Below are 15561 nucleotides of genomic sequence, written 5' to 3'. Positions count from 1 at the left end.
TCCCTAGATAGGGTATTTAAAAATAGGTTTCTATACCTTATACTGATTGATGTTGTTCGTTTAATTTGTCAGTTTTGGCCATTTTTTTAAAGCAGCCTCGCAGACTTGGAGCGAATCCCAAATGGCACGTAAGTGCCCTAGACAGGCTAATACATGAAACCTTACGTAGGGCTCTTGTATGTCCAATAGACAGCCGTTAGGAATCCAGCCAATGAGAGAGTGGAGTGTGCAAGGGGAGCTCAGGTGGGCGCGAGGTTTGCGCTAGAGTTTATGTGCGTCTCGCGGAACGTTTGTTATTCACGCCACAGTCGTGTGCGTCTCCTCCGTATCATGTCTCCCCGAGTTGGGCACGCGGCTGCGCTCGAATGGGTAAAAGAGGGACGGGACGGTGGTGACTGAAGACTGGAGGGAGGCATTGCCGTTTCGTGCTTGTGTGTTTATTTGTTTGTTTTCGGGGGGCGCCGGTATGGAAATGAGCGTGCGCAACTCGCTTCCTGACGGCAAAGCGGACGGGCTCGGAAGCCGCAACGGCGATACGACGGACATCACGGTGTCGCTCTCGCACCCAGGCAAGCGGATGAGCCCGATCGAGGGCGGCAGTTTGTACCGCCTCAGAGACAGAAAGTTCCTGCTCGAGGACAAGCGGCGCCTTTGCGCGTGCGCGCTCGGAGCCGCTCTCCTCGGCATCCTGCTCATGATTCTGCACGCCGAGCTCTGTCCCGCCGTTTACCTGCCGGTGAGTGACCGGCAAGGGGAGGGGGAAGGGGGGCGTCTGAGGGAGGGTGCGGGGCAATAGCGATGTAAAGTCTCACCGCATAAGACAAACTAGGCGTCTTATTAAACGATTTACTAATTTTTATTTAAATGTTTTTATATTTTTACTGACACGAATTTGCTCGCAGTAGATATTTCATCGTAGATATATATCCTGTATTCCTGCAGGGCATCACTCATGTTATATAATTCTATATACTGAATCCTGGTATACTTAAATATATACTTAATTATATTTTTGTTGGAAGGCGGAAGAGACTATAGGGGAAAGGCATTTTCAGCAATGTAAAACTCCAGTATTTTACGTCTCAGTATAACACAAGCTATGCTACATATTAAACATTTTATAATTTTTATTACATTTTTAAAAATTATTTTTACTCACAGGAATAAAACGTACTTGTAATAGATACTTCAGGACACATTCCTGCTCCTGTATTCCTGCAGGACATCACTAATGTAATAATTCCATTTACTTAATGTCTAATAATTAAGAGTGATTATATTTTTGTTGGAGGGAGGAAGGAACTATAGGGGAAAGGCATTTTCAGCAATGTTAAATTCCAGATAGATTTTCCTTGCACCTGATTCAGGATGGGACTGTTGAGGATCAGACCTAACTACAGAGAAACCACAAAGATGAGTAATGTCAGTGAAAAGATTGAATATATCAGTACAGAGTTTTAATATTAAAACATGAGCTGCTATTAAAGGCAAAACCAAAACCCTTCTTGCTGTGGCAGCTCGTCAATACTGGCATGTAGGGAAGAGCCCCACCATTTATATCATCCGTTCAACAAATACTAATCTTCATAAAGTTCTCACTCACAACTCCATATCTTTTAAATTAAGCTAAAATGCCAGTGATTTTAAAACGTGTTGCTGTTTGACAGATAAAAGCCGATGTTCCATTGATTTCCTCACTTTTCAAGATGTTTTGCAATTGCGGGGCAGCAAACTCACTGTCCCACCTGGCTTAGAGTTATTACTACTGCTGTTATTGCACCTAGTGGTCAAAAATGGGACTTGCAATAAGCACTAATAGGGGTCTATAAGGGAAGGAGTCTCTATGCCCCATGCTCGCTCTGTGAACAGTTTACTGGGGAAGGAGTAGGCGACACAAAAGTTAATGACAGGGTTTCCAGATTGGGATAGTTTAAAAAAAATCTTCCATGGCTGCCAAGATCTTATTTTGTAGCAAATCATCGACATTAAGTCTAAGGAATTTTCACGAAAAAGGCAAAGTGTAAGTGCAGTCACTGTGTCTATGATGTACAGAACCATTTATACTGTAAGATGTATTGCAAAGTTTGGGAGAGGTAAAGGGGGATTATGGAGTGGATAAAGTCCATACATCAAAAATACATGCAAAATACTTGTTTGCCCAATCAAACGCTTGGGGAAAAAAAAGAAAAATTTCTCCCTTTTCCAGTTACCAAAGTGTTTGGGTGAGCTTCATGTCCTTCGTGTGGTTTTTGAGATGTCGTTGGGCTGGAAATTTTGCTGAAATGAGTAAACTCTGGTTCATGATATTACCTCGAACACATTCGAACATAGGATCTAAAACTGCTCAAAACAAACTGCTAGACTGGTTGACTGTATGTTGTCAATTTTCAACTGCCTATTATGGGGTTGCTCTAAAAATTCACTAGATAGTAGCCTGTTGCAAAAGTTAAGTGTGATAGCCTTTCACTTAATTTTGTTTGAGGCTATGTCAGTATTAGTGTCATACCTCCACAGTGAAATCTATGGTCATGAGCTACTGCTGCCTTGTTGACCTAAAGAGAAAATAGTTTCTCTGATAGGTTTAGGTCCTGTCAGTTTCTCTGACAGGTTTGGGTCCATTGTTTATCTCTAGACACTCTCAGCCTGAAAGGTTGTTTTATTAATTTGGTAAGTGCTTATATCCAAAGCAGAATCAAGAGGCTTTCAGCAGTCTTGTACACATAGACTAATCTGATGGCTACAGTGGCAATCCACCAAGCAGGGACTAACTCAGGAAACCAGATATCCTGAGTGCTACCGAAAATGCAGCTTGTAAACTTTGTCCTTGAGTGTGCTTGGCCAGGAGTCAATAAAGAGTCACAGACTAATGTTTGCATCCTCTCTGTTTTAACAAAAATGGAAACAAACTCTACATTTTAATCTTTGTAATAATTATTATGTTCTGAGTTTAAAAAAAAAATGCAAACATTGTGCACACCGAGGTCTGGTACAGAATTAGCCATTTTGAAATATTGTTAGTATGAACTGGTTACATTTTTAAGAAATATAACAACAAAAGCAAACAACAAAAACTTGTGTAAAAAAAACAAACAAAAGGTTGATAGTAATCTTGTGATTAAATAACAAAAAACCTTTAAACTCTATTTCTACTGCCTAAGTGGTATAATATAACTGTATGACATAAACTGCAAAACCATACGGAAAATGGGTTTTTCACAAATGTCTCCAGAAAGAGTGGACGTGTCCTGCTGTTTTTATAAATGGACAAGGAGAAGTGACATACTTGGTAATACATGCAAAGAAGTCACAGTTGCATGTGTGCATTTAGAGAAAACACATCCACATCCACCTTCAGCCAAAGTGACACTGAACACAATACAGGCTTAGAGCTATTAAAGGGCTCTGTGATTGGTTTGCCATTGCGGTTGCTATTGTTTTATAAGTTTTAAAATTGTACCTTAACATTTATTTCAGTGTATGCCTCTTCTCATGAAATCATGGTTTACATGATCTTGTCGAGCAAGTTTTAATATAGCTCTCACGTTTCAAACATTCTCATATGCTCAACAGACATATTTTCCTAAGATCTCAATGATCGACAGCTAATCAGCGTTTGCATGAGCTCGCCTATATTTTCCAGTAATTATACTTTTGTGGAAGAATGAACAAATTATTTCAAAACATCTTGCATCTTGAGCTGCATAGATCAAGTATCCATTTAGATGCTAAACTCATCCTTGGGCTGTGATGACATACTTAAGTAGAATTTTCTCCTGGAAACAGGTTTATGCAGGAAATGTACAAAGAGTTATCAAAGTTTTTCCACATTCAGCCTCCCTTTTTGTGACAGACCGCCCACGATCATATCACATCTTTTCCACATCATTTAATACAGAATTAGTGCTTGTTTGAATAATGGATTTGAGGGTTGACCTTCAGATGCTGATTTTCAGGTGTTGTCCTCTCCACCACATTCCATGCTAATTGGAGCGGCTGAAGCTGCCCTTGTTCTCCTGGAAACCCATTTATGCGGGAAAACTGACTATTTATGGTTGTTTTTCCACATTTCACCTCCCCCTTTTGCACTCCTTCAACCGCCTGTGGTCATATTGCATCTTTCCACATCATTTACTGTATAATTGGCACCTGGTTGAATAATGAGATTTGTGGAATGACCTTCAGTGAGTCAGTGGGTCCAGCACAGAATTTCAGGTCTGATTTTCACTATGACAATCAAAGAGGCAGAAAAACATCTTAATCTTGATGGCACGCATTAAAATTAATGTATGTTTAGTATTCCAACTAGGACATCAGCATCAAAAATAGAGTGCTCAGAATCTGTTCTAACTTAGACAGGGACTTTTATGGCAGACACTCCACATAAACTGATTAAAAAATGTGTGTAATTGTTGCTATGATATTCTGTGAGGAGACGTTTACTTAGCATTTTTGAAAGGAGTCTTCAGTGTCAGCACTGTTCCTTTAAGTTTTTATAAGGAGGGATACAGGATGGTGGCCTTTGCAGATTCTGGGTAATATTACAAGAGAAAAAAAGAGGTCGGAGAGTGAATAACTATTTATAGTTGTTACATAATGTATGATGACTAAAAGTTCTTTAATTAATAAAAATTATATTGTGGGCAAATTGCTGTGGAATATAAGAAGAATAAAACACTTCAGGACATGCTGTTATAGGGAAATAATCAGCATGCCCCATCATGATTTATTACTTACTTATCAAGTGTTTGTACAGTATAGTTTCAGTGTATTTAGATGCAATGTACCGCTGGCATTATTAACAATATGGTAACACCGAGAAATGTCTAAAATTAGCAATTCGTATGTGTGTAATATGTAATAAAATAAAGTGGAAAGTTAGCTACATCGTCTACAACATATGTAGAAGTCACATGTTCAGTGTCCACCAGCCATTTAATTTAAATGTCTTTATCTATGAAACACCAGCACTTGGAGCACACCCAGTGTGTTTAAAGCAAGCTGATAAGTTATGTCTGTGTAACAAATACGTAGAAAGAAATTTTTTTCTTAAGCCCCTGTGTGGAATTGTACCCACAGTTCTAATAAACTTCAAAACAGGCTAATAATTTGTATATGTTTAAAATATAAGTGTATATTAACAGGTTGGGTGCGTAATAATAATATGGCAGTAGTCTAGTAGCAGTTCTGGTAAGTTCTGATACTAAATATCATGGGATAACACAAGATGTAGGCATTATAATTATTGCAGAGCTAGATTTCCCTCTCAATTGTGTGTAACTGACATTTATGTGGAACTGCATGAGCATCATCCATGTTTAGTGAAAATAAGAAAATATGAGCCCAGCAATTTGTATCTGAAATCTGATATCTGAATTCTGACTATTCTAACACGATTCGAATTCATTAAGAGGGCATATACACTCAAAGCCTTCCTGTCAGCTCCAACTAGTCTGGGCATTCTCCTCTGACCTCTGTCATCAACAAGACTTTTTTGCCTGCAGAATTGCCACTCAATTGTGTTTTTAGTTTTCACACCATTCAGTGTAAACCCTATAGACTGCTGTGCTTGAAAATCCCAGGAGGTGAGCAGTTTCTGAAATACCATCTGGCACCAACAAACAGTTGCCTTTAGGTATAGTCAGTGCTGTATGATGCAAAATGGCTAAATATGAGGTGCATTGCACTCTAATAAAACCAAACACAAACATAGTTGGTGAAATTATGGGAAAGCAATACAGGCTGCTAGTGCATCAGCAAACACTTCCTCCTTGAAGATTTTCCTAATTGTTCTGTACTCTGTCCGGGATCTGTTGTCCAGCTCCTTAAATTGTTAAATGAATCCATTAAAACTTCCATTTACATCACCGCCTGAGTGCTAGTAAGTCATAATGATGATCACATAGCCTACACATTTTCTGTAATAGTGAAAGAATGGAAAACTGTTTTGCTGATGATGAGTAAATGATGGTACATCCTGGATTAAAGCATTAGTCATTTTCAGCTCATTGTACCTGCAAATGAAAGATACAGAAATTGCCCCCAAATTATTTGGTTTACTGTAGCATTTACCAAAATTTACCAGAAAAATGCTTTGTTGATCCAAATTAATTCAGAAAGAAATTACTGCTAAAGGTATATTTTTAGCCTACAGTCACTGATTATTACTGTAAAGAGTATAAATGAAATAACTATTATAAGTAAATAAAAATATAACATGCTTTCCAAGTGGAAAATGCCTCTATTTAAATTTCATATTAATCTTCTGTAAAATAGATATTTAACATTCCACCTTTTTCAACCCAATCTCATGGAGTTTTGATATGAAATATGAGAAGTGTGAGATGTATTATATATATGTATTATATATATGTTTTATATAAATGAAGTTGTACAATGACCCATGACCCTGCTCCTAAACCTATCCTTTTAAAATTTGGAAAGTTTTTCAATATAAATTAAAATTCTTATTATTTAATGGGAAATTATAGGCATTAAAATTAGGTACTGTATAGGTACAGTACATTTCTATGCTTTCCATAAAAACATGTATTGGGAACTCTAGTCATTTGGTGTAAGTCCTCATCCTTTTTGTTTGAGTGATACTGATCGTGAATAAGATTATAAAGCTGCATTATCAAAGCACACATGTAAAACATACATCATGGGCTTTAGCCAAAAGAAACAAGAATGATGGGAAAATTGAGACAAATTTCACAACTAATGGCTAATTTCAGCTTGTTCTTGTTGTAGTATATTAGCAATGCTTTTTAAGGGTAAATTAAGTCCAGTACCACGGGTTTAGCACATTATAACAATGTCCAGTGTGTCACTCACTCATGCAAGTCTTCCATCTCATGACAATTAATGATGCTTTTTTGAATGCAGAACCCAGGCAAGTTTTCCAGGAACTTTCCTTCCACTGGTCAGCTATGGCTGCTCTAATGGGTGCAAATGAGTTTGGAACTAATAATCCATCATATAAGTTAATGACAAGCCAACCCAGGAAGGAACATGCAAAAAAGTCAACAGGGTGATACCATGACAGCATGACATCAGTAAATGTAATTGTGCATTACATATTAATGGGTGCTTAAACCTCATTTAGTTTAAATTTTCTTCACTGCTCTGCAGGCATAAAGTTCTAACAGAAATGTACTGCATAACAAAACCATAATTTAGCAAACCTTTTACATTCTGTCAATACACAATCATCAGGTTTATATATTTTGAAATGCTGCCAAGAAATAGCCTGCTGTTTACTGCATTAATTGGTTAGCAATTAGCTTATTCTAAATCCACATGACTTCAGGGTAAACTGCACTTGGCTACAGCATTCCTCCTACTAGGTCTAGTACAGATTATCTCCACAATAACACAAATACACCAGTTCTCAAATTTTTATGGTAATACATGATCTAAAGTTAATGAGTAATTTTAAATGCTGTTTACTAAAACAGCACCAGCTGTTCGTAATTCATAATGATGACTTAAATACAAAAATAAGAGAACCATATATGCCTTTGGAACTGTGATGTCTGTATCTTTAACTGAAGTGTTAGGATTAGTGCATTGTATTTTTACACATTTTTAATAACAGCTTCTTCAACATAAAAGAAGAAATCCTGCAAAAATCCTGTTTTGTGCAGCGGAGCTTTTATTTATTTTTTAATTGTGCATCCTTATGCTGCATCCAGTGCTGTTTGGCGGAAGTGCTGGGGTAATTCACTGTGGTGACACTGGTGTCTTTTGTCAACACAGAGCTGGCATTGTCTAGCAAAGCTGAAACATTGGTGCTTTTGACAGAAGGTGGTCTTAGCCACAGAGTCCACTTTACCTTCTAGAGCTGGGCTTTTTGACTAGGAGGAGGGGATAGAGTGTGAAAATGGAGTTTCTGATTAAAAAAAAAAGTGCTGACAACAAGATGCTAACTCCAGGAAAGCACATACCTGGTTCTTGGTGGTTGGCTTGGTCTCTTTATTCACTTATTCTCCTATAAGTTTATTCTCTTTCTCCTCCTTTTAGGAGGCCATAGCTACTGCAGTGAAGAAGCTGTCAATTCTGCAAGTAACAAACTCTTCATAAGCTGTCAGCTGGGCAATTGGAAGGGATCGTTTGCTCTCTAGTTGTTGCTGATTGCACCCAGTCTTAGTTCAGGTGCATGTGCTGTGGTTGTAGTTTTGTGGAGCTGTAGGTTTATGTGCTGTGGTTGTAGTAATTTGTGGAGCTGTCCAGAATGCCTCTTGGGTCACTGGCCATAGTGCCATACCTGGAAACAGGTGTGGCGATATCCCACATAAGACTAAGTGTCCCAGTGTACACACCAATAGAAAATTATAACAAAAGATGGAAAGTGACAGTAAAGGCTGTGACAAAATACTGGTATAATGTCATTTTGTGGTAAGGAAATAAATAATAGTCATACGATTTATGTTATGCTATAAGGGTACAAATGATGAAAAAAGTTAAAGATCAGGTGATTATACTACCAATTTTTTAAAAAATCTTTCTGTTAAATTTTTTTTAAAGAACAAGGACATAAGACATATACCTTTCCTTTGTTTTGAGGTATTATTGAAGGAAAGAAGCAAACATTTTAAAAAGTGTTTTTAAAATAATCAAATAATTTGATACATGGACTGGTGAATATCATTTGATGTCTTATTCAAAAAACTGAATTCATAAGCAGATAATGCCTCAAAGACTCCCATCATGTCTTTGTTTTAAATGTATTTTTTCCATCTTCCTCTGTGCTTTTTCTTAGGGCTCCATCTATGCCCTCTGCATAAACTGCCTCATCAGCTTCTCCACTGGCTGTCTGCTCATCCTTATCATTGCCTTCCATTACAAAGACATCCGGGTGAGTGCTAGCATTTAACCTAACACTCCTGTGAGAAAAATACAGTATGTACATTTTAGCCATACAGTACATTAAGATCTGTTCCCTTTGCCGTAGCCCTGTTAGCCTAATGAACGCCAAACCTGTAAAAACAGAAGAGAAATTTCGCAATGAGATTTGAAGTTTTTCATCACCAATAAGGTAGTGGTGTGACTTATCAAATGTACCTTCTTACCAACATCAAGGTTCATGTGGGCTGTTTTGTTGAAAGAAGAATAATAACAATAAACAATATTTAAGGGGCTGTATATTGCCATTTTATATCTGCTCCAGCATTTTAAGTTTGTTGCTCATGAATATCAGTGTACAGGAATTAATGCTAGCTGCTGATATATCACATTGGGGCCTTAATGACCTGGCTGTTTTATTTTTGTCAGTGGTGTAATAATAGTCAGTGTACACAGCAGTTCAGTGGTAAATGATATCATAATATAATATTTCAGTCTCACAAAGTTAGTTGTTGACTCTCTTCTGCCTGAACCATTTGAGTCACAGTGGTTACTGGGAGCAATCATGTACTTGTTCAGCATTTATTTTTCACATTTGTTTTGGCAATAGGGTTTAAATTAGAAACCTCGTTGTGAAAATATTTAATGTTGTTTAAGGGTGAAAGGTAGAAGATACTCCTTAGATCACAATTTGAGCCTGGTTTCACAGTGCAGAAAAAGGAGCCACATGTAAATGAATGTGGACTGACTGCAATATCTGTATGCATAGAAATAACCAAACCAATAACTTTGTTTTATTTATTTAACTACAAATTAATTGACAATTAATTAATTACAATAAACTGAGTACAGAGTACAGATTTAAATGTTTAGCAGAAGAAACCACTTCAGAATATGTCTTTAACCTTAAGCCTATGACTTGAAACCATTTGTGGATGGTTTATTACACATTTGTGTCAATATTACAACAAATTATTGGAAATATATGAATCTGGCACTAATTATGAGTGCCAGTCCATGATGTAATTCAGGTGCTATGGCTAAGGTGTTCACAAAAGAATGATGGTTAAAAAAAAAAAAGATGGGCCTTCTGTAATTAAATAAAAAGAAGACAGTGGATGAAGCCCAGTTAGAGGTGATTAGTGTGATGACTGTTATACCATGACTGGGTGTAGTTCAAGAAAGTCTATATCATGGGAAAGTGATCTGCGAGTGCAGCCCAAAGATAGAGCAAATAAGTACAGCATTGCTGCCTTATCTGGTATGCCATTAGTTTTTGCATATGTGAAAAAGTGGACAGACCACTACAAACCAACCTACTGTTATGCAGAATTGACATTTATCATCTTCTCCATACCTATTAGGCATAGCTCAGTACACCTTTTTCTACACAAGAGGTCAAATTGTAAGAGAAAGTAAGTAAAAAATTCTAATAATAATCACACAGAGATTCCTGCTTCACATATTTAATCACATGTTGCTTCCGATCAAGCATACCAAGACATAAGCTTTTCCCTGATGGCATCTACTCCCAGCCTGATATTTTGCTCCCACTGGACTCAGGTAACATTTGAGGAGAGTCCAAGATTTTAGGAATGTGTCCTATAAATTTTGTCTTTGCTAGTTGAATCGTTATAGACCCTCATGCAGTACAGGCAGTGAATTCTTAGTTCAGTTGTGGTGTTGGTGCTGCTATACCACAAGAATGTATATTTTTCATTGAGAAATTGAGCTAAGCTCACAAAACACAGACGCCAGCAATTTTAGTATGCTTACATATTAAAATAACTGATAAACCTGATGAATAACTCATCAAGTTAACTCAAGTTTTCTCATCTGGGTATGGATATAATGTCTCGTAGTTTTTGTGAAGGCAAGCTTTACAAAAAACAATTAAAATGTACAATGCATATTATTACAATATGAGTTCACAAACTGTAGCCACAGTTGTATCTGTGCTCTACAAAAAAAAAAAAATGGTTATTATCGAAAAAGGACAGACAACTGGTATGTAAAAAAAAAAAACATATTTTTAAATCTGGTGTGCAATTAGGCAAGCAAGGATTTTAAAGGTGCTACATAATTATATTTCTGGAGATTTCTATATTAATAACTGGTATCTGTGAACTGTAGAAGCAGAGAAATGTGCTCTACAGCAACTTATGAAAAATATACAATCTTAATTATTTCCCATAGAGTATCTTTCTCTGCCTCTCTCTACCACCAATCACTTATGAATATGCATAAAGCAGACCACCGATGTTCTTTAATATTTGTTAGTTGACTTGGAGCAAGTATGGCTGGTGAATGATGCAGAATGCAGAAAATATTCCATGGTGTGGGCAACAAGTAGTTCCAGAACAGTGAGTACTACACATTATCAGCAGTGGCAATAAGTAACTGTGAGCCTCTGGAGTCAGTGATACAATAGTTTACACTGGTAAATTAGACAGGTAATAGTCTGCTCACAAAAGCAGAAGCCTTTTTCATGTCAGTACAAGCAGGTGTCTTCTCTGAAATCAGTTGTTTCAGAAACCTCAGCAGGAATATGCTGGTTCATTATTTAATGTATTGAAACCACAAGCTTGCAGTTGTCCTGTACTGTGTACTCAGTGCTGTCCTGAGAAAAGTAAGCTGTGCACATTTGTTTGTTAGGAGAGCAATTTAAAGATGAATGAATGTTACCTACTAGTTTTGTCTCTGAGTAACAAATGAAAAGATTTATTTGCCACTGTGCAGCAGGAATGACAGGTTTTCACTCATCATTTTGAGTTACTTTTAGCCATGTTAGCTCACTAGAAAGCTGTTGTTGCATCCAAAATGCCATAATAGCATATTAAATTTGGACCCTGCTAACCCCTGTCTCCATCCTGGGAGAGGAAATGGAGGTGGTGGGGACACAAATGGGTGTACATCTGGACAACAGACTGGACTGGACACATAACAGCAAGGCAGTCTACAGGAAGGGACAGACCAGACTCTACTTCTTGAAAAAGCTCAGTTCTTTTAATGTATGCAGCACGACACTACTCGTTTTATCAGTCAGATGTGTCCAGCTCCATTTTTTATGCAGCAGTCTGCTGGGGGCATGGAATTAAGGCGGGAGATGCCAGCAGACTGAACAAACTGATCAGGAGAGCCATACAGGTGACCTAGACTTCTTGGAACTGATTGTTCAGAAAAATATGCTGGGTAAGCTACTGCTTATCCTGAACAATGCTTCTCACCCCTTCTATGACTATCTAACCAGTCAGCGGAGCACCAGCTCCAGACTGATCAGCCACGCTGCAGCAAAGAGGACAGGAGGTCCTTCATACCTGCTACCATCAGTCTCTATAACTGATATACCAGCTGTTGTCTATGATTGTAAGCACACAGACACACCTCCAGACAATTTACACAAGCACAATAACACCAACACACCTTTATACTTTGCACATTGTCTACCTACCTTGAATTGTCTACACTTATCTTTACTGTTCTGTTTTTATTATATTTATTAACTCAGTGTCACTTTATTTTCTGGACACATTATTTCACTTGACAGTTTATGCATCTGCCTTACTTACTGACTTACAGATAAGTGTGTCTTATTAGTATTTCTTATTAGTAATTAGAATATTCTATTCTAATTGTCAGAAAATCTTTCTTCATGTAACATCTTTTGATATGCAAATGATCATAATGATTCGGTGAATATACAAATTAGTCTGTGACATCATCTAGTGACTTCTAGTGACTTTCTGAGCATGAATTAGCTACTTTCCCCTGAAAACAGTTCACAACACTGAGGTTGATTGCCAGCATGGGTAAACAGTGTTCAACTCTCTAGATAAAGTCTATGATTTCGAAGGGCACCATACACACATTTACACATTCATTCACACCTAGTAACCAATACACCTACCGGCATATTTTTGGGAGGGTGGAAAGAGACTGGAGAACCCGGTGGAAACCCATGTGGCCACAGGGAGAACATCCAAAACTCCACACATAGTAACTCAGACTCAAAATATTAGCTACATCTAGCACTCAATAAACCGGAAACATTGTACAAAAGAGTTATTTGGGGTACTGGACAAATATAAAAATCCATATTTAACCATGCTGGTAGCATTAGAATAGCATATATTAGCATATTACAAGGGAAAATATTAAGGCTAATGTTATTATCTGGATGTGTAGACAAACAGAAAGTTTTTAAAGTTTTTAAAAATTCTTAATAAAAAACTTTATTTGCCTGATTCTGTTCTTTAATGAGCATATAATCATTTGCGTTTGTCTATATACACTTATCAATAGAAGAATCCTTGCTCACTGATACACTTGCTGCTTTTTTTTTTCTCACAAGCTCTTCATCATAGACCACAACCAGGTGGACTGGCGCATTGCCATGACCACCAACCGTGTGCTTTGCATTTCTCTGGAGCTTCTGGTCTGTGCCCTCCACCCAGTGGGCATCTACTTGGGCCCCTTGACTTCAGCGACAAACTCTTCCTCCTCCTCCACTCTCCTCCCAGTTCCGACACCGCTGTGCCTCTGCAGCAGTCCCATGGAGGCCTGGCTGGAGTTGGAGCTACTGCTATCAGCACTGATGTTCTTGCGCCTGTATCTGGTACACCGGGCCATTCTGCTTCACAGCAAGGTGCTGCTGAGTGCCTCTTACAGGAGCATCGGCTCACTCAACAACATCAACTTCACTTTCCGCTTCGTTCTCAAGGTACTCATGAACAAGTACCCGGCACGCACGCTCCTGGTTTTTATCATGCTCTTCTGGTTTACCTCTGCCTGGATGCTACGGCTGTGTGAAAGGTAGAAAGAACACACACACACACACAATCATATGCTCATACTCGCACACATTTTGTATATGTACATGCTCGGAAGCACGTCAAATTGCCAGGCACAAATTCATCCTCCCATCTCTGTTGATGGTCAATTTGAAGTCCTGATTTGGAAAAGAGTATTTAGTAATAGTTTTGTTATAAATAGGTCCCTTTCAGAACCGCAGACAAATATTCCTTTTTTTCCTGCCAACTCAGCATAGATTGTGAAATGGAGCATCGGTTTGTTCAGGGGAATGAATCTCGTTTTGTAGTGAGGCCTACAAAGAGGCAAAGTAATTTTCAATAAGTATGTACAGTGCATGATTTAAGTGCATTTTAAAAGTTTTATATATATGTATATATTTAAAAGAAATTAAATTTGACTGTGTTGTTATTAATCAATAAATGTAGTTTTGTGCCTTCCAGAAAGCTAATGTTTTGAAAGGTCAGTGTCCATAGGAAATTGTCAGAACATTGCATCGGTCTGAAAGTTAAATGTAATGCACACACACACACACGCACACACGCACACATGCACACATACACTCACCATCCACTTTAATAGGAACACCTGCACATTTTTGAAGTTATCCAGTCAGCCAATCATGTGGCAGGAGCACAATGCATAAAATCATGAAGCTACAGGTCAAGAGCTTCAGTGAAAGTTCACATCAAACATAACAATGGGGAAAAGTGTGATCTCTGTGACTTTAACTGTGCCATGGTTGTTGGTGCCAGAAGGGCTGGTTTGAGCGTTCAGAAACTGTTGATCTCCTGGGATTTTCACATACAGAGTTCTTATTTGAGTTCCGATAGACTTCCTGTCAGCTCAATCCAGTCTGGTCATTCTCCTCTGATCTCTCTCATCAACAAGGTTTTTTTTTTGCACCATTCTGTGTAAACTCTAGAGACTGTTGTGTGTGAAAATCAGCAATTTATGAAATACTCAATCTAGCCCTTCTGGTACCAGCAACCATGCCACGGTTAAAGTCACAGAGATCACACTTTTTCTTCATTCTGATGTTTTATGCAAACATTAACAGAAGCTCTTGACCTATATCTGCATGATTTTATGTATTGTGCTGCTGCCACATGATTGCAGGTGACAGGTGTTCCTATTACGGTAAATGTATGTATAGTCAGGTTTATAAGTATTTGGACAGTGACACAATTTTTGTAATTTTGCCTTTGTACTCCACCACATGGATTTGAAATGAAGCAATCAAGATATGATTGAAGTGTAGATGTTCAGCTTTAATTAAAAATTAATTAATTCAATTAATTTAATTAATTTAATTTAATTAAGAGTTGAACAAAAATGTTGCATTAACTGTTTAGGAATTATAGCCATTTTTTACAAAGTCCCTCCATTTTGACAGGCTCAAAAGTAATTGGACAAGCTAACAATCATAAATATTAGGATTATTATTAATTCTTGGATGCAAATCCTTTGCAGTCAGTGACTGCCTGAAATCTGGAACCCATGGAGTTTCCTCCCCGAGATGCTTTGCCAGCCTTTTACTACTGCTGCCTTCAGTAGCTGCTTGTTTGTGGGTCTTTCTACCTGCTGTTTTGTCTTCAGTAAGTGAAAAGCATGCTCTGGGTTGAGGTCAGGTGAGTGACTCAGCCATTTAAGAACATTCCATTTCTTTGCCTTAAGAAGCTCTTAGGTTGCTTTTGCAGTATTTTTTGGGTCATTATCCATCTGTGCTGTAAAGCACCGTCCTATCAGTTTTTCAGCAACTGACCCTGAGCAGAAAGTATAGCTCTATACACTTCAGAATTCATCCTAGTACTTCTATCAGCAGTCACATCATCAATAAACATCAGTAACCCAGTTCCACTGGCAGCCATACATGCCCATGCCATAACACTGCCTCCACATATTTGA

The 15561-nt window shown here is 37.9% G+C and overlaps 1 protein-coding gene across 2 annotated transcripts in view; it reads left to right on the top strand.

Annotated features, from left to right (window-relative positions):
* The first annotated feature begins 202 nt into the window (after window positions 1–202).
* kcnn4 (potassium intermediate/small conductance calcium-activated channel, subfamily N, member 4) overlaps window positions 203–15561 on the top strand; it is a 46281-nt gene continuing 30922 nt past the window's right edge. Inside the window, exons 1-3 of one of the 2 annotated variants that reach the window (XM_026913572.3) lie at window positions 203–736; window positions 8762–8857; window positions 13196–13656. In XM_026913572.3, the coding sequence (XP_026769373.1) occupies window positions 467–736; window positions 8762–8857; window positions 13196–13656 (827 nt within the window). In that variant the 5' untranslated portion in view covers window positions 203–466. The remainder of the gene's footprint in view (window positions 737–8761; window positions 8858–13195; window positions 13657–15561) is intronic. The other variant, XM_026913571.3, reaches the window with a different exon arrangement.

The sequence above is a fragment of the Pangasianodon hypophthalmus genome, chromosome 1 (genome assembly GCF_027358585.1).
Source record: "Pangasianodon hypophthalmus isolate fPanHyp1 chromosome 1, fPanHyp1.pri, whole genome shotgun sequence".
Lineage (NCBI taxonomy): Eukaryota > Metazoa > Chordata > Actinopteri > Siluriformes > Pangasiidae > Pangasianodon > Pangasianodon hypophthalmus.
The sequence above is the reverse complement of the archived record's forward strand: the minus strand, read 5'-3'. Positions and strand labels throughout refer to the sequence as shown.